This window comes from Phaseolus vulgaris, chromosome 7 (assembly GCF_000499845.2).
Source record: "Phaseolus vulgaris cultivar G19833 chromosome 7, P. vulgaris v2.0, whole genome shotgun sequence".
Lineage (NCBI taxonomy): Eukaryota > Viridiplantae > Streptophyta > Magnoliopsida > Fabales > Fabaceae > Phaseolus > Phaseolus vulgaris.
The window spans coordinates 3,840,056-3,863,421 of NC_023753.2; the positions used below are offsets into that span (position 1 = coordinate 3,840,056).

Here is a 23,366-nt window from a genome sequence, read left to right on the forward strand (position 1 = left end):
GTCCCAGTAATTGAGATGATGGATCTTTTCACATGCGTGTTATGCATAGCTTCATGTGTTTACTTAATCCTTTTTTTTTTCCTTACAATATAAAGCTTTAGAATATTAATGGCTGTGACATCAACATGATAATCCAATTCGTGACAAAACAATGATGATGTGCATCCACATGTAATGCAGAATTGATTACAGTGATTTTTAAAGGTGTTTGTGAAATAATATTTGGCATGTCTAATGGGGAACATTAGCAGCTACAAGCAATGAGAGTGCACCCAGTGGCACTACTGGATGACGTAAACGTGCCAAAAGTTAAGAATCAAAAGCATGAAATTTGCAAAAGGAAGAAGCTTTTCATTTGCATTTATTATTCAGCTTTTGCATTTCTAGAGATAATCTAGCTCAGCATCTATCTTTCCATATTCACGAGTTTCTTCTTAACAGGATTCTCATTTTTTGTACTTATGAATGTTGTTGGAGTATCTTTACCTTTCAAACAGATGCATGCATCGTAGTAACTTCTAGAAACCTGAAATTTATGAATTCTAGCTTGGTAAATTCCATCCCTTTGCATTTCGATGATAATATAAGGTCTGTATTCAAACCAATTTTTATTAGAATTAAGAAAGAAGTAGTTCTAACTGTGTCAAAAGTTAGGTTCATGTAGTTTCCCATGTACTTCCGGTGTTGGACACTAGAGATTAGGCCATTCTGAGACCTTATTGTAATTGAGAACAAACCTACCTCATTGCATATCAAGAGGATTGGAAAAGTCATACATAATAAGTAGTGTTTTGCTCATGTATCAAGTTATGATAGATACTTTGTTCACATACTGGTTCGGTTGAACCAACCAAGCTTTTAATTGAACCTTTACCAAATATATCTATGATAGGACATTGAGACAGATTTTCACATAGATTAAAGAATTGAGGTGGTCTACAATGTCAGAACTCACAAGTCACAATCTAGTGGCGTCTAAGGCTAAAACTCAGGAAATTGTGCAATAGCCCAAAAATTATTATTCAGTGATAGCAATACATGCCTGTAAAATTTCTGCATTTCTCTTTTATTATAAAGGCATTTAAGAGCGGAGGTGGGGACCAGGTTATGCAGAATTGTGTTGCGCAAGTCTTCCACATTAATGAGTTGATTTCGCTTGTCAACACAGAGAGGCAAGTAATGCATATATTCCACTTTTGACTTGGTATATATGACTAGTTAGTGATTAATGTTGTTGAGTGCTTAAACTCCATTATGCAAGAAAAAAGATAAAAATGACCCAAGTTGTCATTGTTTCCGAACTCTTTTAATTTGGGTGAAGCATTTAAGAAATTGAAGATAAGACCTTCATTGTAACTTCACACTCATTGTATTTTGAATATGTTTGTCATAATAGACGCCAGAAAATGACTTGAGGGAACAAGTTCTTACCAGCAAAGTCATTGAAATGAAAGGAGAAACGAATGGAAGGTGCGAAGAAAGGCATAAAAAATGGAGCATAAAGAAATAGCGCGGCGGTTGTTTGGCCATACTTGGACATCTTCATTAAATATTACCATTTTTTTCTGTTTGTTTTGGAATATATCGAATAAGATGCTTCTAACTTTCCAGATATCATATACAAGTCATAAAACACTGGTACACGATAACAGAAAAGATAAGGACCATTTGCTTTGAATCTATTCCAAAACAGAAATAATAACTTCATTGTTCATACTTCACCTTGGTCATTAAAAAAGGGTAGGCTAGATGCTATTTGTGAAAGAGTTCTTTGGTACTAACAATGAAAAAGGCACACTTTGAACCATAATCTGATACTGGATATCTATAATCTATATTTTCAATTATCTCGAAAAGTTAATTCAGTAATAATTGTAGGAGGGAAAAAACAAAGTTTAAAAGGTTTGTGTCTAGTATCAACTCCACTAACTATAGATAAAACAACGCAAGTCAAATAAGCGGTGCTTGTTACCTGATCAACAGAATGATTTCTCGGTTATGACCATTTCGGAATTTCCAATAGCTAGCGGTGTTAAGCATTTCCCTACGTGCTGAGTTCTGATCACAGGCCAGAATGCAACTCAACTGTAAATGATAATGGTTTAAACGTAGAATCAGCTGCAAACCATTAGCACAAAACCTCGTAGAAATCTTAGGCCTTGGCATTAAATTTCTGTGAATGTAGGTCCTTATATTATTAATGAGTTTTGGACACACCTATTCGTCGTTATGAATCATGTTCAGCCTAGGAATGAGAAACAATAATTGTTACAGGCAATCAGTGACATAACACCATCGCAAAGTAACCAAGTCCGATTCAGTCCAGTCTGCACTCAAAACATTGGTCTAAGATTCAGCGTTAAACTACAAATGATATTACATATGGACCAAAATGAAATCACATAAGTGCCAATAACCCTCCTAATTGAAGCTAACTAGATACACAACAAGTGGGATTTTATGTAATTAGTGATTTTAGTGATACACAAAGAACATGAACATGATTTTGTGAAAACTTGACATGAGAATGTTCATTTATCAATCAAAGCAAGTTGCAACAAACTGGGATCCTCACGTGAGAACTTAACCTTTCATTCTTGTGGCAAAATCTTCAGTGCAGAACATTAGAATACTAGTAAGTTCTCTTCAAAATGTGTTTGAATAATTTTTTTGGAAAAATAATACATATTGAGCTAAAGAGGTAAGCATAGGAGTTCGAATAGAATAATATGGCTACCATCTATCCACACCATCTCCAAACTCCCCATCTTCAAGATCTCCATGATCACCTTCTCTCCGGTGGTCTCTCTTGTGTCTTTTGTGCCGTCCTTCATCTGATTCATGGCCAGATGCACGCTGCTCCACCAAGGGAAAAATGCAACCAAAAGACAGAAATCAGTGAACAATAAATTATAGAAATCATTAACAATAACATCTTTAAGACAGACAAGTCACAAATCTACATACACGTTTTGACTTCTTGCGGTCACTACCATGACTGTGAGATTTCTTAGTCTTCTCTTTATCCATTTCGTGCTCGGGACTATGACGTTGCTTCCTTTGTTTTCTACTATCATCTTCAGACCTTTTGTTTTCTTTGGAGGATTGGATTTCAGATAACTCCATACTGTCACTGTCTGCTTTATCCTTCTTGTGTGCCTCATCTTTCCCTCTTTCACGCCCACCATCTTTTTCCCTTCTTTGCTTCCCTTTCCTTCTCTCTCTTTCCTCCCTGTCTTTTTCCTTCTTCACCTGCAGAAAAATTATTACAAGCTACTCAGTGACTCCTTTTCTATTGACAGACTTAACTTAATGAATAAAGAAATTCATATCAGTTTAAGATATTGCTGTCCAGATTTGACACTACTCCATGCCTGACTATAAAGATGGTGAAAAACTACAGAGGATTTGAAAATAATTTATATACTGAAATTACTACGATATGCACTATGTATTTATTTGGAAAATTCACTCGTATTCTTTGTTAATGGTAGAAAATTATAGTGACAAGCATGCATTAAAAGGAATTCATGTACACCTTAAAAGAAAAGGATAAAACAGAAAAACTTAAACAGAAGAACATACTTTCATCTTTAGAAATACTTCATTTAGCAAGATGTCCAGATAAAAGTAACAAATACATAAATTGGCACACTCTAGCATACATCACAATTCACAATGACAATTATGATAACTGATATTCCCAGCTATCGAACTAGGCAGCAATCAACTAGCTGACTGATTATCCACAACATATTTGCACTCCTTTTCTTCTTTATTCTCCCCTAGAATTTAGAAGGATTTGCACGTCGTATAATGATAGCTTATTATTCATATGTAAGAGAAAATGAATGACACAAATCTCAAATACATATGCAATGAGCAAAAATTATACCCTTTCCTCCTTCCGTTTCCGCTCACTTTCTTTTGCCTCTTCTTTCAGTTGTGCAATGTACTCCTCAAATACTTCCCTGCAAAGACTCTCATCTCCAATAGACCTAATAACATGACAAATAAAATAAAAATAAGAGCTTGAATGTATTATAGGTTAATTCTAAGAAGCAAATCCCAAAGACCAGTGTGAAGCAGAGAAGCTAAAACATGTAATCGCAGATCACACAGTGCCTGCTATACTATACCTAAGATATATACAATACAATATTAACTAATTTATAATACATGTAATGATGCTCTAATCTCAAAAAGTAAATCTGTTCAAGCCATTCATCAGTAATAGGCCAGATGAATATACCTGGATAAAAAGATCCAACCAAATCATATCCAGATCCAATTAAAAAAAAACTGGATATATAAAATATATTTTAACAGGATTACTCTTTGTCCATATTCAAAATTTCGTTCTATATCCACATTTATCCAAAAACCATTTTAGCAATGAACCTCTGATCCTTTTTCTCAAAAAAAATCCTCTGATAAGAAATATTCCATCAAATGTGTACTAAATAGTCATACTCATACGTTTGAGATATTCAATCCTCAACAACATGATGGGGTGTAATGGAGATCTCACACTAACTAGAAATATAGACAAATTATAGTGCATTTATGGTTGCAAATATCACCTTACAAGTCAGCTTTGAGAAGTTAAGTTAGACTTAAAGTCCACTTTCTAAGAATCTCCATAGTACTCGGTGAAAAATATCTTCAGAATCTTCCTATTCGTTCCATCGTTTTTTTATTTTTTATTTTAAAGGATTTGATTATTACAAATACAGATGATAAGAATGTAATTGGTGTGATTGTGATCAATAAAATAATTATTTATTTTCAAGTAAATGTCTGCTTCATAGTTTCAAATCATCCCTGGAGTTGGTTTTGGGCATTTGGCAATGGGAGGCACCAAACTGGGTGGAGGCAGTTCTGAGGAATGGAGGGTGGACAGTCCAATACATCCCAAATGGATACAGGTTCGGGTTCAGGTTCTGAAGTGGTTTTGTTCCATAATCGAGTGGTGCTGGAAGATCTGGTTTTGGAAGAGAAAATTGTCTTTGTAATCCTCCAGAAATATGGCTAGACATCCAAAGAGGTGTCAGGTGCCAAAATCAGCTTGTAATTGATACATTTTGGATTAATCAAACCATGCAGGTCTCTGATCATTAATACTCAAAATCAATAATCCAAATAGCTTACTAAAAAGTTTCAATACTTTAATCAAAGAAAATTATGCATACTAATCAATGTGTTTGAATCACTTAAATAACAAATCCCATGTATCAAAACAGCCTATTATGCAAATTAAAAAATGGTAATCCAAAGTACAACAACAATGTCAACATCAAAAGAAAAGGACCGTCCTCAATCTGGATCATTTCTTAAATTCGAAAAAAAAAAAGGACCAGATCTAGTCAAAGGTTAGATAAGCAAAAGAAAGAAGGCTTGAATCTGCCATGAAAACAAAGCCAAAACACCTGCAGTGGAATCTTCCAACCGAACAGCAGGTATTTCTCCCATAGGAGCAGCACCAGACATTATTTGACGGTGATCCCAGTCAGAACCGCCACAAGAGAAAGATAGAATGTTACGGAAGGTTTGTAGGGACCACAGGTGGAGATACAATGCTGCAGCACAATGGTGCTAAAAAAATTTTGCATTTCATTATTCTAGATTTATTATGGAAAAATAGGATATCAATCAAAAGTAATAAAGTGCTGGAACTGCACCATACAAGTATTTGGATACTCTATATTATAGTGTGTTTGGATAGAGAATTTTAAGAGGAGAATTCATTTTTATAAAGAATTTGAATTTTTTTATGACAAAAATATGTTGTTTTTTAGGTAAGGAATTTCAAAACAAAGTTTAAATTCTAGAATTTTATGAGTAATTGGATTACTTAAAATTAGACAATTTCAAATTTTATCTAAAATATAAGAATTTGAAATTCTTCATGCCTCTTTGTATTATCTCCGTAGCTTGATTTTGGTTGAAATAATGACTTGACTAAAAGACTAAGACATTGTTGGAATGACTATTTTTCCGTTGATATCAACTAAGATTGTTTTATTGATACTGATAGGAGTTATTTTTTAATAAAATTGTTAGGATTAATTTTTGTTGTTATAGACAACTGTTATTTCTCACTTGATGTTGTTAACCAGTTGGCCCTTATAGGGAAGACTCTTTTTTGACGGATATGAACTAGATTTTTTCGATTGACTTCTGGTGTGATTCTTTTTTTTATCGACACCAATGTTATTCTTTATCAATAGTTTGTTGGACTTATTTCTAATATTTGATTAGAAAAACTTTCAGCCAACATTAATTAGGATTGTTTTTGGCCAACTATGACAATTTTTCAGCCAACATTGATTGAAGAGTTGGTAAAACAATATCTCAAACCAACAATGTAAAAAACAACCACAATCAATGTCGACCTAAATAATTGTCGTCAACATTATATGAAAACAATTTTGGCTAACATCAACAAAGAAAAAGATTTGTCAATATCAGTTAATAAAATTTTGACCAAAAAACATAACATGAAGCAAGATCGACTAAAAAATAATCAATATTGATATTTTTGAAATATTAACAATTGTTTGATTTACAATAATTTTGCATTTGGTGGAAATTGAAATTATTTTACCAAACGAGAAAATTAAAAATCAATAAATTTGAATTGCCTTATCTAAAGAATCATGTGTTAACATAATTAATGCATTTAAAGAATCAACATTATAATTTGTAATTAATTGTCTTTTTCTATTCTCTTGTATTATTGAGAGGCATTCCCTATTTGGTACAAGCCTAGGAGTATAAATAATTAGTACGCTCCCTTTGCGTTTTATACACACTGCAAATAACATTTCACATATTCCTTAACAGTTTCAGCATGTTATAAAATGAACTATACCTAACTTGACCCTAAAAGTTAGCTCAACAGAATTGTTCAAGCTACGTAAAGACTGATTTGGCCATATTCCTTTTGGGTATAGGAAGTATTAACACTACTCTTACCTAAAACTAAACATTTGACACATGTAGTTTACAAGAATGGGCATCCACAACAACCCTAAAATCAAGAATAGATAGGATCAGATGCCATATAAGAAATGGAGTGGGGTTAACTCAACCGAAAAATCTAACTTAATAGGGAGAGAATTGTCAAAGCCCCATAAAACATATAATAATTAATCCTATTTGATGAGGGACTTAACACTGTTAAAAACATCACTGGCTTTGTTCAAGCCTACATTTCCCTGTATTGGCTCCATTCTTGCTTGTCTTTATGAAGAATGGCATGGCTTCAATTTGGTTGATCTTTCCTCATATTGGCTTTACTCTAGCATGTCTTGAGACGAGTTTGATTTACTTCATCCTATTTTTTCACGCTCAACTCCCTCTACTTTTCAGTCGTCATCATCAACTTATATTTGTCATCTGCTCATTATCCCCTAACCTATTCCCAACCTGGCATACGACCCTATCATTGACTGCCACTATTATCTCTCACCCATATGTCAGTTAAATGGATGGATTGTCTTCTCTGCAAGTCATCAATTGCCAAAGTTTCTATCACTTCATTTGACCAAGTTTTCATACCCTAGTATCTAAATGCCAGTCTTTGGGTTTAACATAGACAATCGCATAATTTACACAATGAAATGTTGGGGAAATCAGCATCCTCATTTGTAATTAATTGTTTTTCCTATGCCTTACATCGTTGATTGTAATTCCCAATTACATGTATTTACCATTGTACAACCTTACGACTGTAAACAAGGATAGCTTTTTTTTCTAGCATGTTCCAAATAATATTCAAATATTCATATGCAACTTAAATCCTTGCAATTTCAACACCATAGAATAGCTCCACTAAATGAGATTTAATTTCTTTTTCCAAATATATTTTCATTTATTTTAAAGAATTAAAATCATCCTTATATAAATAAAGCCTTATTGCTCCACATCCACCCATAAAACAATTTATTCACAATGTTTAAATTTATCATTGATTCACACCTGAACTCCTGGCTATCCTCAAGAAGTGGTATACAGTCCTCCCACTTTGAAGACACGGTAATGTCCTGCAGTGAAGTAAGCAAAAGAAAAGATATATAATAGTCCTTATTTCTCAACCATTACAGTATATAACATAACTTAGACATTGATGTTCACGATACTGCACCTTGATAGAATATAGCAGATGAAAGAAATCATCGGCAAAACGTTTGCGCTTCTTAGCTTCCTTCTCCTCCTTCTCTTTCACCCGTTCTAGTAGCTCGTCAAACACTAGCTGCAGGATAGTAAAGCATCGGTCAAACATGCATGCACAAATTATATTCCAAACTGAGAATTATTAGAATCAAACTCTAAGAAGTTAACCGTTGTAAGACATATGACACCATTTATGGTCACTTATAAATGAAACAAATATTAAGGACTGTGGTAAACAATTCATAAAAGACAAACTTCGATATGTCAAAGACAAAAGTAACTTTAGATTTCTCCAATTATCATAATAACCAGTTTTCCAACTGTTTCTTTCTATTAATTCCTGTATTGAGTGAGAATACGATTGTGGGTGATCCATTCGGTTATATAGGCAAGTTTTATGATGACTGTTTAAGGCATTACAGGAAATCACCTCACCTTAAAAGGCACAGTATCAATGCATCATGAGGGTATACAGGGGTTTTCAAGCCTCATACAATTGCACTCACATCTACCATGAATCAGATAACCACCAACACTGTAGTGGCCACAATAGTCAAAAAAATGAAGACCTGGTGTATACAGAAAATGGTACACAAAAAAGGTACACAATTTACAACTCTACTTTCAAGAATTTCACAATTCATTTTTTGTTAAGGAGCTAGTCTACCTATCTGCATTTGTCTATCCAAGTAAGATTGAATGGTCAATATTAGTGCCTCTCTCCTAATATACTCCCAACACGGGTACACATACACAGAATATCATAATTAAAGCATGCAAAGAAAAACCAAAACTAAAGAATAGCTGAGAAAAGCTAGTGACAAAAGCAAAGTTTAAGCCACCATTCATTGTAACAAACAGACTTATAATTAGTATTGAGACAAGTAAAGAAATTTAATATTGAAATGCACAAAACAGAACATAAAAGCATATATCCCACTCATTTACATACCTTTAAATTGAAATCAGATATAGGAAAAGTACCAATGTCTTTTGATAAAGCTGATTTGAAGTCTTCAAACGTCCAGGTTGACAATAATGTGATCTGAGATGCATGATAACATCATATCCATCAGAAAATATTTGTTAAGCAGAAACCACTGAAGAGTGATACATCATACCTTTGCCAATTTCACTGCATCTTTTATTCGACTTTTTTCCTCATGATACTGTAATATACAAAACAAGGGAAGATTTCCGTTTTATGAGAACCACTTGTTATCAATGGTAATTTTTTTCAGGATTCATGAAAGTAGAAGTCCACCAGCTCTATTTAGTCATACAAGAACCTCATATAACAAGATGTGTATTGTAATGGACTCTCATTAGAACCCCATCTGACCTTTTACAAATGTGGATATCTTTAACCCACCTGGGCTAGTGTAAATCCTTATGGGTGTGCATGATTCCAACTAAAGATGTGTAGCCTCATGATTTAATGGGAGAGAACTTAAGAGATTCCAACTAAAGATGTGCAGCGTCATGATTTAATGGGAGAGAACTTAACAGACTCAACAAAAATATAATAGCTTTTTTCGTTTAAAAATAAATTAATGTATAAATGCATGAGATGAAAGACCCTAAAAGGAAAATAAATAAATTTTACCCATGAAATTACTAGACAAAGTTCAAAGCCAACCATAAAGAGAGATTAGCATGCTCACTTGTTTCTCTAGCTCTTCAGCAACATCTTCATACAAGTCTTTGGGAGTTGAACCCGAAGTGTTTGATGCCACTGCTACGTAGGCAGGTAAATCTTTCACCTACAAGACCACTCAAAAGATATCATCTCTGTTGTCATAATAAAAAGAATTATCCTAGGCAACAAATAAGAAAACAGAAAAAAACTTAAGGTAATATTACGTAAGCTACCGCAGTTTAAATTTTGCACTTTAAAATATAACAAAAAAATACAAATAACCACAAAATAGACACTTAACCTTTGTATAATAATCACGCCAGTGAGTTTTTGCTGTAAGAATGCCTGAAGCAATATGGTCTTCCATCAATTTGCGGAATTCATCACGGTTTTTACGTTCTGTCTTTCTCAATTCTTCCTATTATGTTATGAAAACATATTCGATGATATTAAGCAATAAACAGAGGAACTACAGGGTAGAGTTAAAGAGCCCTATAGAGGATGAACATAATAGCACCTTTTGTATCTTCTTCTGCTCTTCCTCTTCCTTTTCTAAATCACGTAAATAATCCTGAAAAGAAAAATATAATTAGATGGGCACAAATTTTCAATAGTAATGATGTTGATTTAGAATGACAGGTAAGTTCAATTGTGAAGATAAATAAAAAAGATAAATTACCTGGAATATTTCCAAGCGATCAATCTTTTCAAGACAAGAACATCTTTCATCAGCCTCTAAGCGATCTTGAACTTTTCTCCACTGTGTACTAGCCTGTGAAGAGTTGGATGAGAGAATAGCATCATGGAAAAATCTTATAATCTTTTAGGGCATAAACAACTATTTACCTTTATAAAGTCACAAGATTCCAAAAACTTTTTGTATTCCATTATATTTCGCTTTCGTTCCTCCTGTACCCTTGCTCGTTCCTGATAAAATTATATATCAGCACATATTTATTTAAAGCACTTCAAAATATTTCTATGTTTTAATGCATTGATTACAGCAAAAAAACTCCACTCATGGTTCCATACCCAGTAAGAATGGAAACTTCATTCTTTTCTCAACTTTTAGCTTTTTTTATTATTTGACTCCTGACAAACTTCATTTTTCCATAATATAACTTAGCTACCAACAATGTTGTCAAAATTTGCAAATGCACAATCCTGCGAGTATGGAGACCCAAGCATGCAAGGCTGATAGCACATAGCATTGATCCTGAAAGTATTTGTGTGGGCTTGGGCATCGTTACCCAACTCATGTATTTGGGCTTTCCGGGTTGGGTTACAGTGACCCAGTTTTAAAAATCTAAAAAGGATGACCCTTTTCCCCTAGGATTACCAATGAAAAATCAGTACCAAATGACATCCTGTGTGACTCAGCTCTGCTCAACTGTGCTCATCATCAATACTCCCATCACCATTGTCAGCCATTATACCTCTCCTGACACCGGTCATCGCAGTGTACCTATCGTGGTCACCGGCCATTGCAACACTTGATTTTTTGTCGCCAGCCATCAAAACACTTGTGTTGCTGTCCCTGGCGACAAGGCTTGCATCACCATCGCTAGTGCTGGCGTCATTGGCATCAGTCTTTGCAGACAGTGACACCAATGTCGGGGTGCATCAGTCTTCTCTGTTACTTTGGAGGTTGCTGACTATTCAGAGTTTTTCTTCCGATGAAGCTTTTTATTTTATCATTTTAATAAAATATAAAAATTTAAAAGATACTTCTTCTCAGTGATCTGTTTTATATGTTTTCTATTCTAGCTGCCATTTAGAGTTGGAGTGTTCAGTTACGTTTATAATTTTATTAAGTTATACTGATTTATTAGTTATTACGAGTTAGTTATTTTATGACTTATGAAACTATGTTGAGTTGTGTATGTATTGGATCTTAATATTTGAGTTATCATGCATTTTTTTTGTCCATATTACACTTTTAATCTATTACCAGTCGAGTTATGATCCTTGAGCTTGATATTTAATCCCCCTTCAAATCCCTTGAGTTTGACAACACTAGCTACCACTCTGACTTAAATCCTTGAAAAAAAAGGTGTTGCACTTCACAATAGCAAAATTTTGATCATCCCAGAAACATCCAAAATAAACCGTAGTAAATAGTGAAAGTATAGGCACTAGAGACTAACAACACTATATATCATCCAAAGACATAGCATGCATGTCTAATCCAAAGTTTTTACTCAGAAGCAAGGTCAACATACTTAACATTAACAAATATGGGCATATATAGTAAACATTCAATCAAAGGCGAATGCCCAAAGGTTCTATAAATGGTTGAAGGATGAGGTAGCAGAATCCACCTTGTTTAGAAGTTCCTCCAAGAAGATTTCAAACATATCCCTGCGATCTCTGTCCCGTTCAACAGCCTTGAAACGTTCATCATTTTCAAATATAGACATGGCTTTGCTGAGTGAGTCCAAAAGAATCAATAGCAAAGGTATTAATTATCAAGTATATCAACTGGATGCAATATCTCAAAAAAAAAAAAACAATTTAAATATCATGAAAAAAAAAACCTCCAAAAGAATCAATAGCAAAGGTATTAATTATCATTAATATCAACTGGATGAAATATCTCAAAAAAAAACAATTTAAATATAATGAAAAAACAAACCTCCATCTAGTGGATGAAGCCAAGTCCGTGGATTCCTGGAACATAATTTAATATATTAGCAAAAGGAAGGTAAAAAAGGAAGCCACACATAACACAGCTATAAAGAAACATGGAAGCACATAAACATACTTCCAACATTTTTTTAAAATCCTCCCGTGCTTTTTTTTGTTTCATTCGCTTTTCCTCTCCTTCATGTTTTTTCCGCTGATTTAAGTACTGAAAAATGAAAAAGATAAATAGTGTTATCATTTTACCAACATTTAACGTAGTCATCCAGTACATATTATATTAGGGATGGTAGTAAGAATAGAATCTCCCCCAATCCCTGCAATTAAAAGAGATTTAGAGATAAATCTTGTAGGGATGTACAAACATGGAGGAGGTAGTCACCAGTAACCTATTCTCTCTTAATAACAATCATACATAAATATATTCTTATTCAGATTTGTTAAAATAGTAATTTGGTATAAATTTTCCTTTCTAAGAAATAGAGACAACGAGAAGTGTTAGATTGATCAAAAGAAATAATGGGAATTGAGAGAATAAAGGGGAAACCGTTCTAGAACAAAATCAAACTCAGGCCTAAATAAGGGAAGTAGATGACGTCCCCAGAAAATATCATAATAGTGTATCCACAGGAAATTTGACCCCATCCATTCCCACATGTCTGCATAATTTCTTGTGTTGAGGAGGAGGCATTAAGCTTTTTTATTTTCAAAAGTGCATAAAAAGTCCAACATATTCTGCAAACATTTAAAAAAAAAATAGTTCCATAGATTGTATTTCTATAGCATACATCCAATGTGATGCACACGAACAAGACCACTTGACAGATATTTCAGCCTCTTAAGACAGTTGTTGCTCTTAGACACGACTACAGTTGTCAATAATTAGATTGAGTGGCCAACCCTAAAAGTGCTATAGCAGGTTCAGAGATGAAAAATCCATCATAACAGATACAACATATATATTTTATACGACACAAAAATGCTCAAAAATAAAAATATGTTCATAATTAATAACTAAAAATTACATTACATCACAATACTCCAATAACTCACAATTAAAACCAAAAAGGACCATAATGGCATTAAATGGAAAGAAAAAAACTCAAAGGTCGTAAGAGTGCAAAGTACTCTACATACCCAGGAATAGAGCATAGTGCCTATAGGAACAAAAATCTAACAGGCTTGTGCAAGAGTATTGGCAAGGAAAGAGAGGGTGTCTGAACAGTAAAGGACATGAACAGAGACCCATAGGAGGGTAGTAGCTGACAATGTGACTGAAGAGTGGGACATGTATGCAGTGGGTCATGGATTGGCTAAAAATAAAGGTAGGTTTTAAAAGTTGTGTAAATGATAAGAAATGAAAATTTTCAAACCCTATATAGTTTCAGATGCCAAAAATGGAGAGATGATGAAAATGATAGAAAAAATGTTTAATAACTCAAACATGTGAGCCAAGATGGGTTTTAAACAGTTTCGGTATAGTGCAGCAACAGTCACAACAACCACAGGTGTCCCAAACACAATTACTACAACACAACTTTCCATCTATTATTTATACACTTCAAATTGGACTTGTTCAAATACTTTACAAATAGAAAAAAAACAATTGATACTTACACCTTACAGGATAAAATATGTCAGCTAAAGCAACAGGGACATAATAGGAAAAAGAGTAAGGGAATAAAGGAGAATCTTAAAAGCAATAATAGTTCTCTCCAAATTATATAAGAATTACCTCATTGAAAGCTTGCTTCCTTTCACTGAGTGTTTTTAACGCACCATACCTTTTGTCATTAATTATTAAACGCATAGCCTAAAACATAGAAATGTCTATGTTAGACAAATCACATAAACAGGAGACAGAGAAACATTCAAACAATTTAAAATTGTATAGAGGTATGTGACTTTAAAATATATCAATGAAATCACTCTACCCGATCCCAAGTCCAGTCAGATCCAACATTTGCAGATTCCAAGAGTGCTTTGAAAGCATCTTTGGCCTCCTAATAAGGTAATATGATGAATGATTAGTGCCCAGGAACATAATACAGATAGAAATAAAAAAAAATTGATATTTCATTCTCATACCATCTTATTTGCAAAAATAAGGGTTTCTGGCTCAACTGCCTTTGTTTCGGCAGCCACATGATTCCTTCTCTCCCCTACTGAATCAGTTTTACCATCCTACAAAATTTGAGACAAATCAGACTGATAAGCACCAGAAAAAAAAAATCATCCAACACATAAAGAAAACAACAATGAGAGAAGTGTACTTCTTTATCTTCTGCGGGAACTCCATCGGCAGAACCTAGAGTATCTTGAGCTGGATCATTGTTAGTGTCGTTCCTACAACATTTACCACACAATGAATTTGTCATTCATGTAGACAAAAAATAAATAAAGACTGAAGAGGAAATTAGTGGAATAGACACTACGTTGGAGTTATAGCAGTGCTAATATCCGTAACTACAGCTTTATCACCTCCCACGCTAGTATCTGATGGTGTGACAGTATTTACAGGTGCGTCGAGTTCATCCACTTTTGTTCCAGTTATAGGGGTTGCAGAAGGAGACGTAGATGGTCCAGGAGGCATCTCAGATTGTTGAATACTTGTGGATGTAGTAACAACTGGAGCAACTGAAACAGGACTTGATGGCTCTCCTTGACTGGTTGAAGATATATTATCTGCATTTAGTGTTGCTTCAGCCACAGAAGGTGTCGGAGAGGGTTGAGTATGAGAATTGAGTAATGCCTCAGAATGTGGTCCACTGACAATTGCTTTTTCAACTTGCTCACGGGCCAACTTCAAGGAAATAATTTGCAGAAAAAAATTAGTTCAAAATTTAAAGGCAGAAAATAACAGGAAGAATTTTGAAAGAGCATTGCTTGCAATGGTGGAAACCTTCAGTTCCTCAGGAATTAACCACTTAGATTCCTTTGTGACCTTGTTGTAGAAATACCTACAGAATATTTCATTAAATATAAAATCAGAAATGAATATTAAAAATAGAAGGGAGAAAGACATTAATGAAACTAACACCCACTTTCGTCCATCGGGACTAATATACTCCTTCCAGTTTGTTGATTCATCCACCCTCTAACAAAATAAAAAGGAAAGCAATTTGTGGATCATTTCTCATAAAGATATTTCTTTTCAAAAGAAAGATTATAAATTAGAAAAATTAGAAATTCAAGTCTCAGAAAGCAAGAATGTGAGAGAAGAGAGAACATCAAATCCAGAAAATAAATGGGCAAGGTAAAGGATAAAAACTAACTAACCAACTCACACCAAACAGTGACAACAAACCTATTCGACTCTTGTTATATTTTTCTAATTTCTAAGCAGCAAAAAGTGAAGTGATGTTTCATGAAATTTGTAGTTTCTATTAGTCCAGTCCCATATTCTTGTGTTATGAACTTCAGCAAATAAAAAATGATTTAAGTATTTCCAAAAACTGGTCACATCTGCATATCCATAAATTTCAGAAGTCATATATTGCTTAGATAGTATCCTGCAATCATGAAACCTCTGTGAGAAATGTCTATTTAGAAGAAAATTCTAAATATTTAGTACTAATGCTGATTGGAAGTCTGCTTCCAAGTTGTTTATTTTTAATTCACTTATTTTCACAATAGTCAAAGAAAATCCAGTGAAACAAATCATTTGACTGGCAACGTAGTCAAGTCTGTCTTGCTAATCACAGTCCTTCCAACAGAGCATATTTTGTATAGATAGGACTATCTGAACCTTCGCTATGCATCTGCACCTTACATTTGTACCAAAAGTCCATTAAATAAATACACCTGTAAATTTCTTTTACAAATATCATTCACAGTAACCTTCGAAGATCCTAGAATCAGACACCTTTTTACATGTTTCCTACTTGCATAATATTAATAGAAAAATCCAAGTGAACCAAACCATTTCACCAGCAATGTTGTCAATGTCCATCTTGATAATCACAATCCTCCCAACAGAGCATATTGTGTATAGACAGGAGTACTAAAGGAGTCATAGGTAGTGCACATGATGATCTGAATCTTCATTATGTAACTACACCTTACATTCATACCAAAAGTCCATAAATAAATGCACCTGTAAATTTCTTTTACAAATATTATTTACAGTAATCTTTCTAAGATCCTAAAATCATACACCAGTAAACACTGCAGAGAGGAAATAGAAGGCAACCTAATAGATTGCTGCCATAGCAGAAAACCAGAGCTCCAAGGTGTGAGCCATAGTAATACAACAAAAATCAACACCCATGTTCTAACAATACACTTCTTCCACACAAATGAAGATTGGAAACATTCTTTTAGAATTTGGACAAAAAAAATGCCTCAAAGACATTTACTTCATCTTTTACAAATCATGATATTTGAAACTGATGATAGGATGCAAGTACCAAAAGTCGTGCATAGATTTAGAAGCACGTGATGCTCATTTTATCAAGTGACAAGATTAATAAATCATGAGAACATCCATGACAAAGGAATTAATCATCACGACAGTAATGCAATGATAGAATTTTCTAACATTCAAGCAATATAGGTAGAGCAACCAGCAAAGACCCACGGCATCACCTACCTCTCAATAGAGTAGCACAGCATGTACCTGTAAGCACCTTAAAGCTATGGGAGTCACACATGCAGATTTCAATAAGGTAAAATTGAAAGATATGAAGTCCTAAAGGCATTAAAAGAATTTTGAATTGTCTGCACTGATACTAAAAGATAATCACCATATGTTCAATATTTACAAAAAAGAAACTGTCTTTTATACTTGAAATTGTTGAGTAGTGAATTTAGAGTTTGAGTATATTGACCTTATGAATTTTCAATTTAAGTTTACATAAATTAAATTTAGTAGAGATGTTAAGGTTGTTTTCCTTGTTATTTTTAAAATATAATTTATATTTTTGGTAGAATCATTTGATCCAAGCTATGATAGCATGATTTATGCCCCCTCCTAACCTTAGGTATGATCTTGATTTTGACACCCTTGATCCAATTGACACTTTATCATAAAAAGAAAAGGGTAGAATAAGAAGTCAAGTCAATATTACAATTCTCCTTATTTAATGTAACAATATAATCTATGTATTGTCCACCAATGGATATGAAGTAAAAATGAAAGAAATAATCATAATCAGAAGAAATCCCTTTAAAAGTAAAAAAGATTCACACATACAGGAATAGGAAAGAAACAGCACTTTCTTTTCCGAAGCTTAAACAAATAACAAAATATATCGAAGTAACAAACATAAGCAATCATGAGTAAGAAGTCAACAAACCATTACTAAATGCCCCAAACATAAAGAAATAATCCTAGACAAATAAAAAGTGTTTTAATATTGGATAGTGAAAATAAATGTAGGAGAACATCAACAGTCTTTTGTCATTCTTTCTGATTTATAGAACGGAATTTCTATTCTAGACTAAAAAAAATGGAATAGAAAATTCTTCTAGAGCATCACCCAAGGAAAACAAAAAAAGTTGATATCAGACAGCCCAACCGGCATTTATCACAACACTGACCTTACAACAAGACGTAAAAGTCAAGATTGATGGTTGCCTGCCTGAGAGAAAATCAGTTCAGTAATGAATGAGCTAATGGAGCAGATTATTTTCACCAGACTTGGACAAATAGAAAGCACATAACAATACTTGAATAAGTTGACTCAGCTGATACAGTGAATTGACCAAGAGAGATATATACATCGTGACATTGGCAGAACCAAATAAATAAAAGATCCAGGGGTATGAATAACAAGTCGTTTAACAAAATGATAACGAAACCAATCGCACGACTAACCTCAATAGGCGTCATCAATTCAAAAGGCTTCTCCCAGCTAGATACTTTAGTTTTCTTATTGTAATAAAATCTGCAAAATTAATTGAAAACTCATACAATTAAACTTGTGGACAAATAATATCTAGAAACCCAGAAATATTGACTAAATTAAAACCTAATCCCGCTTTACCAACCCCTAGTTTATATTTAACCATGATACCACATTATTCTAATTTTTGTATCTGAGTTGACTGACTGTTGTGCACCTTCGGATGACCTAGATTCAAGTTGACAGACAGTTGCCTTCCTTTACAGTAAGCCTAAGATGCGGCAGAGGTAGGTTACAAAGACACTGCAACGTTCTGAGTTAACAGAAACTTTGTAATTTAATGATTAGCAGTAAATATGCCAATTAGTGGGGCGCATGTTATTTCTCGATTGAATGTCATTTTCAACCCTCGCAGCAGTTATGACTGCAATTGTGGGATTTCACGTTGCAATCATGGCAATTGAAATCTATGGCCAGAGTGTCATTTTCACCATGTATTCCAATATATACATGGACATTGAGGGGCAAAACAACTTTTCCACCTTCAAACAAAGGTAAAAGTGGAACCCCAGCCAAAAATCTAAATTTTCATTATTGCAACAAAAAACCCCACAATTGTTGTCATATTTGTGGCAAGGCTCAAAGACTGACATCCAATCAAGTAACGACACATGTCCCACTAACTGATGCAACTATTGCTTATCATTAATTTGCCAAAATATTTGTTGACTCGAATATCAAAGTGTCTTTACATATACCAACCCATGTTTACTGCACTGCACCAGAAAGAAACCGTCCATACAACTCGGATCTCAGTTAACAAGATCCATGCCTTGGCCAAAATCAAACCAGTACACAGTTAATATCTTGAGTACCTCAAATAAAACAATTCTTAATACCAGTATATATTATTTTTTTCATTCACCTAGTAATCAAAAACAACAAGACCATTTCCCACTTGATAGAATTGGCTACACGGATCCGGCGACATGCCATAATGTTCATAAATTATTTGAAGAATATGCAATATAATGAGCATCGTAACCTAAGAATACAAGCAAATATTCAAATCACTTACTTTCTTCCTGTAGAAGTGGTATGCTCAATCCAATCTGTGGAACCATTCTTAGCAAGCTGTGGCTGGACAACGGTAGCCTGAAAGACAGAAATTCAATCTGCATGAAATTCTACTTATAGATGAGGCAAAACACTGAATCCATGTTATGTCAAAAATAAGTAAGATTCATACCGAAGGTATGACAGTTGTAATTAAAGGCTGTCCTCCACCATTGCTCTGAAGAGTTGTCCCAGTGGTAATGCTTTGGGACGAAGAACCCGTGAGAGCATGAATTTGAGGAACATGTTGGAATTGCCCGGCAGAATTAAAATTTGTCTGCACTTGACCATAAGTGGGTGCTGCAAACTGTGTAATGGCAATCTTCAAATCAGCATTCACATATAGGAGTTTTAGCTTACCCACTACAAATGCAACATACAGGCCAAGACTTTACCGTATATGATGACGACAGTGCCATTCCCGGACCACCTACACCTGGTGTGTAACCATTTGGAGCTTGAGAATCAGGCTGAGGCATCATTGATTCAGAAGGCATGTGCATGTTTGGGCGCGCAACCGGCATTGGAATTGCCTGTGATGGGGGTGGTAACTGCGGACTAGGCCTTGGGGGCAACTGTTGAATTGGTTGAGAAAATTGGGGCTGTTGATTTTGTGGAGGCATTCCAACACCAATCATGGGAACACCACCAGGACCAACAGGTTGATGTTGGTGATGCTGGTAATGTTGAGAAGGCATGGAAATGAACTGTTGTGGCTGCTGAGCAGGAACAACAGGTCGGAACTGCACAAACAGATAAGTTGCTTAAGATAACTAATAATTTGACATAGAGCCAATACAATCACAGGAAAAAAGAAACGCATTACTTGAACAGGCATAGGTGGAGCATAATTGCGGGGAGGATCCACTGAACCGGTAATAGGAGGCCGAAGAGGCTTTCATAACAAAAACAAAACGCATTAAAACAAAAGAGACAGCCGAAAACCAAAGTTCATAGTTCAAGATATACTCTACCTGTAAACCTGGAAATTGCGGATTATTTGACATCTGAGCAGAGAACCCTCCACACACTAATGCAGTCAAAAGAGTATATAGTTATCAGTATCTTAGGAACCCCAAAGATATCATCTTGAAAAAAAAAATTACAAGTTTCGTGTGCCCATAAATTGAAATTTAAAAAATTACACAGAAACAGATACCCAAAACAATGTGCCTCAAAATTGACCGACAGAGAAGTTGTGTGGATGAGAAAGTTCCGATACTGAATCTTTTTGGACCGTGGGTAAGGGAAATTAGGTTGCAAGAAGAAACGAGGGTGGCATAAAGTGAGGGTACGGAGAATAATTGAGGAAAAGATGAGACATACGTACCAATATATTAGGTTGATGCCTGCGATTGGGTGCTGAATGAAATGGTAATGGGGATTTTACAGTGAACGAGATGAGGAGACAATACAAGAAGACTATGCTGTTACCTTGGTAATGGTAAGTGTCCCTCTTTATATCTTAATTAATTATTTTTCCCAAACCAAAACCTTTTCTCTCTCCTTTTTATTTTCTGCTTTTCTTTTCTTAGGGCTCAGAGAAACGGGTCGTGGACTCATGGCCCATTAATTCTTTTTTTAAATTAAATTATGTAATCTTTTTATATTGAAAAAACATTTTAAAGTTAAATCATTTGACTTTTTATGACCTTTAAATACTCATTTTCTATTTCAAACATCTACTTAAAACTCATTAATCAAAATATTAAAATTTACTTTAAAAAATCTCGAAGCTCAGCTTCTCTAAATCCCAACACTGATAAAATCTTACAACTTTTATCAATATTCCATCACGTTTCTTATTTAAATAAAAACTTTTAATTTTTTTCATGTTTCAGATCTATTACAAACTCCCACATATTTAGATAAATAATAATAATCTTAGACTTCGAAGTGAAATAGAAATGACAAAAGGGTCAAAAATGTATAAGGTTAAATAAACTGAAAAAATGGAAAAAAAAATTGTAATTTTTATAAGTATTTAATAATATAAAATAAATGTTTATATGTTTCATATATTCGGCCCGTTTATTTCCTCTGGTAATTATGTGTACTTTTCTTTGTAATTTCATTATTATTCTTGGAATCTTAAAAAAAATTATACAATTAGAGGATTTCAAAGTAAATAAACACCTCACTTACAACTTTTGTGATGTTATTATGTATTGAAATAAACAAGTATACTTTCACTAGTAGATATTATTAGAATGAGAAAATTGCATGTACCATAAATTTAAAATTTAAATAATTAATAATTAAAACTTTAATAGTTAATTATATACTAATTTATAAACTTATTAATAATAAAAAATAATTTAAAAATCAATAATTTTTTTAATCTCTAAAATAGTATCTAATTTAATCAATATAACAACTAATTATTTTTAGTTTATAAAATTTATTTTTATTTAATAATTTTATAGTAATATTATCATCTATATTTTATCATAATAAACAACTAAAACATATTTAAGGTAATAAGAGAAAGCTTTATATAATCAAAGTTATTATTATTACAAAGGAAGATTTAATAATGGTGTTGAAACATTTAAATTATTCTCTTTTATGAATCTTTATGAATTATATTCTTCCATCTTATGTTATTCAACCATTCAAAACGTTATGGGATGTGTGCTCCAAAACATAGACATATGATTGGCCAGTGTAGTATCACAAAGGCACTGTTGCATAATAATGAGATAAAAGAAGTGAGAGAATTTGACTCCAACAAATAATGTGAGTTCATACAACCTTTAGCAATGTAAACATGTTATTGAAAAAATCAAGTTTCTGGAAAAATATGGAGTTGAGAAATAACTTATTAAAGTCATTGAAAAAAATGTTTCCCAGATCAATTATATGATTTTCACAAGTGTTTGCTATTGGGATTGAATGTAACCAGCAAACTTCTATGTATTGAATCTAAGATTTATGCTAATCATCTCTATTCTATTTTATTGATTCAAATTTCATACTTACGATGTTTAAAAAAATTATGTTTTGCGTTTACAAAATTATGATTTATATTTGGATATAGAATGCAATTTAAAAATATTTTTTCTTATTAATTTGGATTGAATTATATAAGAAGTTTGATGGTTGCTTATTAATTATTATATATTGTTAGTTTTAAAGTAAAATGTTTTATTAAAAATCCATTAATTATTATATTTTGTTAGTTTTAAAAAAATATTAAGAAATACAAGAGAGTCAAGACAATATTATTACGATAATATGACAATTGTTATTTATGATGATAAACTTTATATTTTCCTTACAATGACACACGATCTTGACTTACTCAGAAAAAAAAATTGACCAAAATTTTTTCAATTTTAAGGAAGATGTGATTAATAAATAAGTATTTGAAAAGGTAAAAAGTTAAATTTATGTTAGTGAATTTTAAAATGTCGACTAACTCATACACATATGTTACTATTATCTTAAAAAATAATTACTAATTATGTGATCCAAAATATATGATAACATTATTGATGCAAAAATACCAAAGATTAAAGAAGAAACCCAAAGGATCATGATAACATTATTGATGCATGAAGTTGTACCAAAATACATTATACTAGATTTTGTATACAAATTTCTCAGAGTATGATTTTTGACATAACTGTCAAAAAAAATGGTAGCCACGAGAGTTAAGGTAGAGAATTACTTATCGAAATTATATATTGTATATCCTTCGAAAGGAAATAATCTCTTTTGCATATTTTGATTTGTTATATAAGGAACCAATTAGTTGGGAATACTTATTATCACCGTCAAACATATTCTTTCACATTAAAAAAAAAACGGTTGAGAAAAGATAATTTTTAAAAATGATAACAACATTCATTAATGCTTAGTTTAAGTATCAAGTTTACAAATATCTTATGCATTAAAGAGATTGTTTGTGATCATATTAATTTGTTGTGAACCACGTCAAA

At 33.1% G+C, this 23,366-nt stretch overlaps 1 protein-coding gene across 6 annotated transcripts; it reads right to left on the reverse strand.

Moving 5' to 3' along the window:
- Positions 1 to 118: 118 nt before the first annotated feature.
- Positions 119 to 20,906, reverse strand: LOC137829775 (pre-mRNA-processing protein 40A-like). 6 transcript variants are annotated; one of them, XR_011084082.1, is made up of 32 exons: positions 20,753 to 20,906; positions 20,397 to 20,452; positions 20,249 to 20,317; positions 19,818 to 20,165; positions 19,556 to 19,729; positions 19,385 to 19,461; positions 18,279 to 18,348; positions 15,505 to 15,557; positions 15,363 to 15,420; positions 14,896 to 15,263; positions 14,734 to 14,806; positions 14,549 to 14,644; positions 14,395 to 14,463; positions 14,196 to 14,273; positions 12,582 to 12,668; positions 12,453 to 12,487; positions 12,139 to 12,244; positions 10,664 to 10,744; positions 10,497 to 10,589; positions 10,335 to 10,388; positions 10,119 to 10,235; positions 9,843 to 9,941; positions 9,300 to 9,347; positions 9,131 to 9,223; positions 8,150 to 8,257; positions 7,984 to 8,048; positions 3,896 to 3,998; positions 2,968 to 3,252; positions 2,738 to 2,856; positions 2,218 to 2,327; positions 1,973 to 2,085; positions 119 to 526 (listed from the first exon to the last, which is right to left on the reverse strand). XR_011084082.1 is itself a non-coding variant. In XM_068636679.1 (30 exons), exons 3-30 carry the CDS (start codon positions 20,427 to 20,429, stop codon positions 2,734 to 2,736), a joined length of 3,063 nt encoding a protein of 1,020 aa, XP_068492780.1. In that variant the 5' UTR covers positions 20,430 to 20,452; positions 20,582 to 20,649; positions 20,753 to 20,854; the 3' UTR covers positions 2,553 to 2,733. The 6 variants fall into 6 exon arrangements, 3 of the variants coding, with proteins under 3 accessions (XP_068492780.1, XP_068492779.1, XP_068492781.1); XR_011084083.1 differs by lacking the exon at positions 119 to 526 and adding an exon at positions 8,614 to 8,747 and having other exon boundaries at positions 1,799 to 2,085; positions 9,163 to 9,223; positions 20,753 to 20,892; XR_011084081.1 differs by lacking the exon at positions 119 to 526 and having other exon boundaries at positions 1,799 to 2,085.
- Between the last annotated feature and the right edge of the window lie 2,460 nt (positions 20,907 to 23,366).

Bases quoted from the DNA above. Each gene is read 5' to 3' on its own strand.
- LOC137829775 (XM_068636678.1), bottom strand. From the start codon at position 20,429: ATGTCAAATAATCCGCAATTTCCAGGTTTACAG. The intron at 12,488-12,581 runs GTATGTTTATGT...ATTATGTTCCAG, and splicing joins ATTTTAAAAAAATGTTGGAA to GAATCCACGGACTTGGCTTC. The intron at 8,258-9,130 runs GTATGTAAATGA...ACTATCCTGCAG, and splicing joins TATCTGATTTCAATTTAAAG to CTAGTGTTTGACGAGCTACT.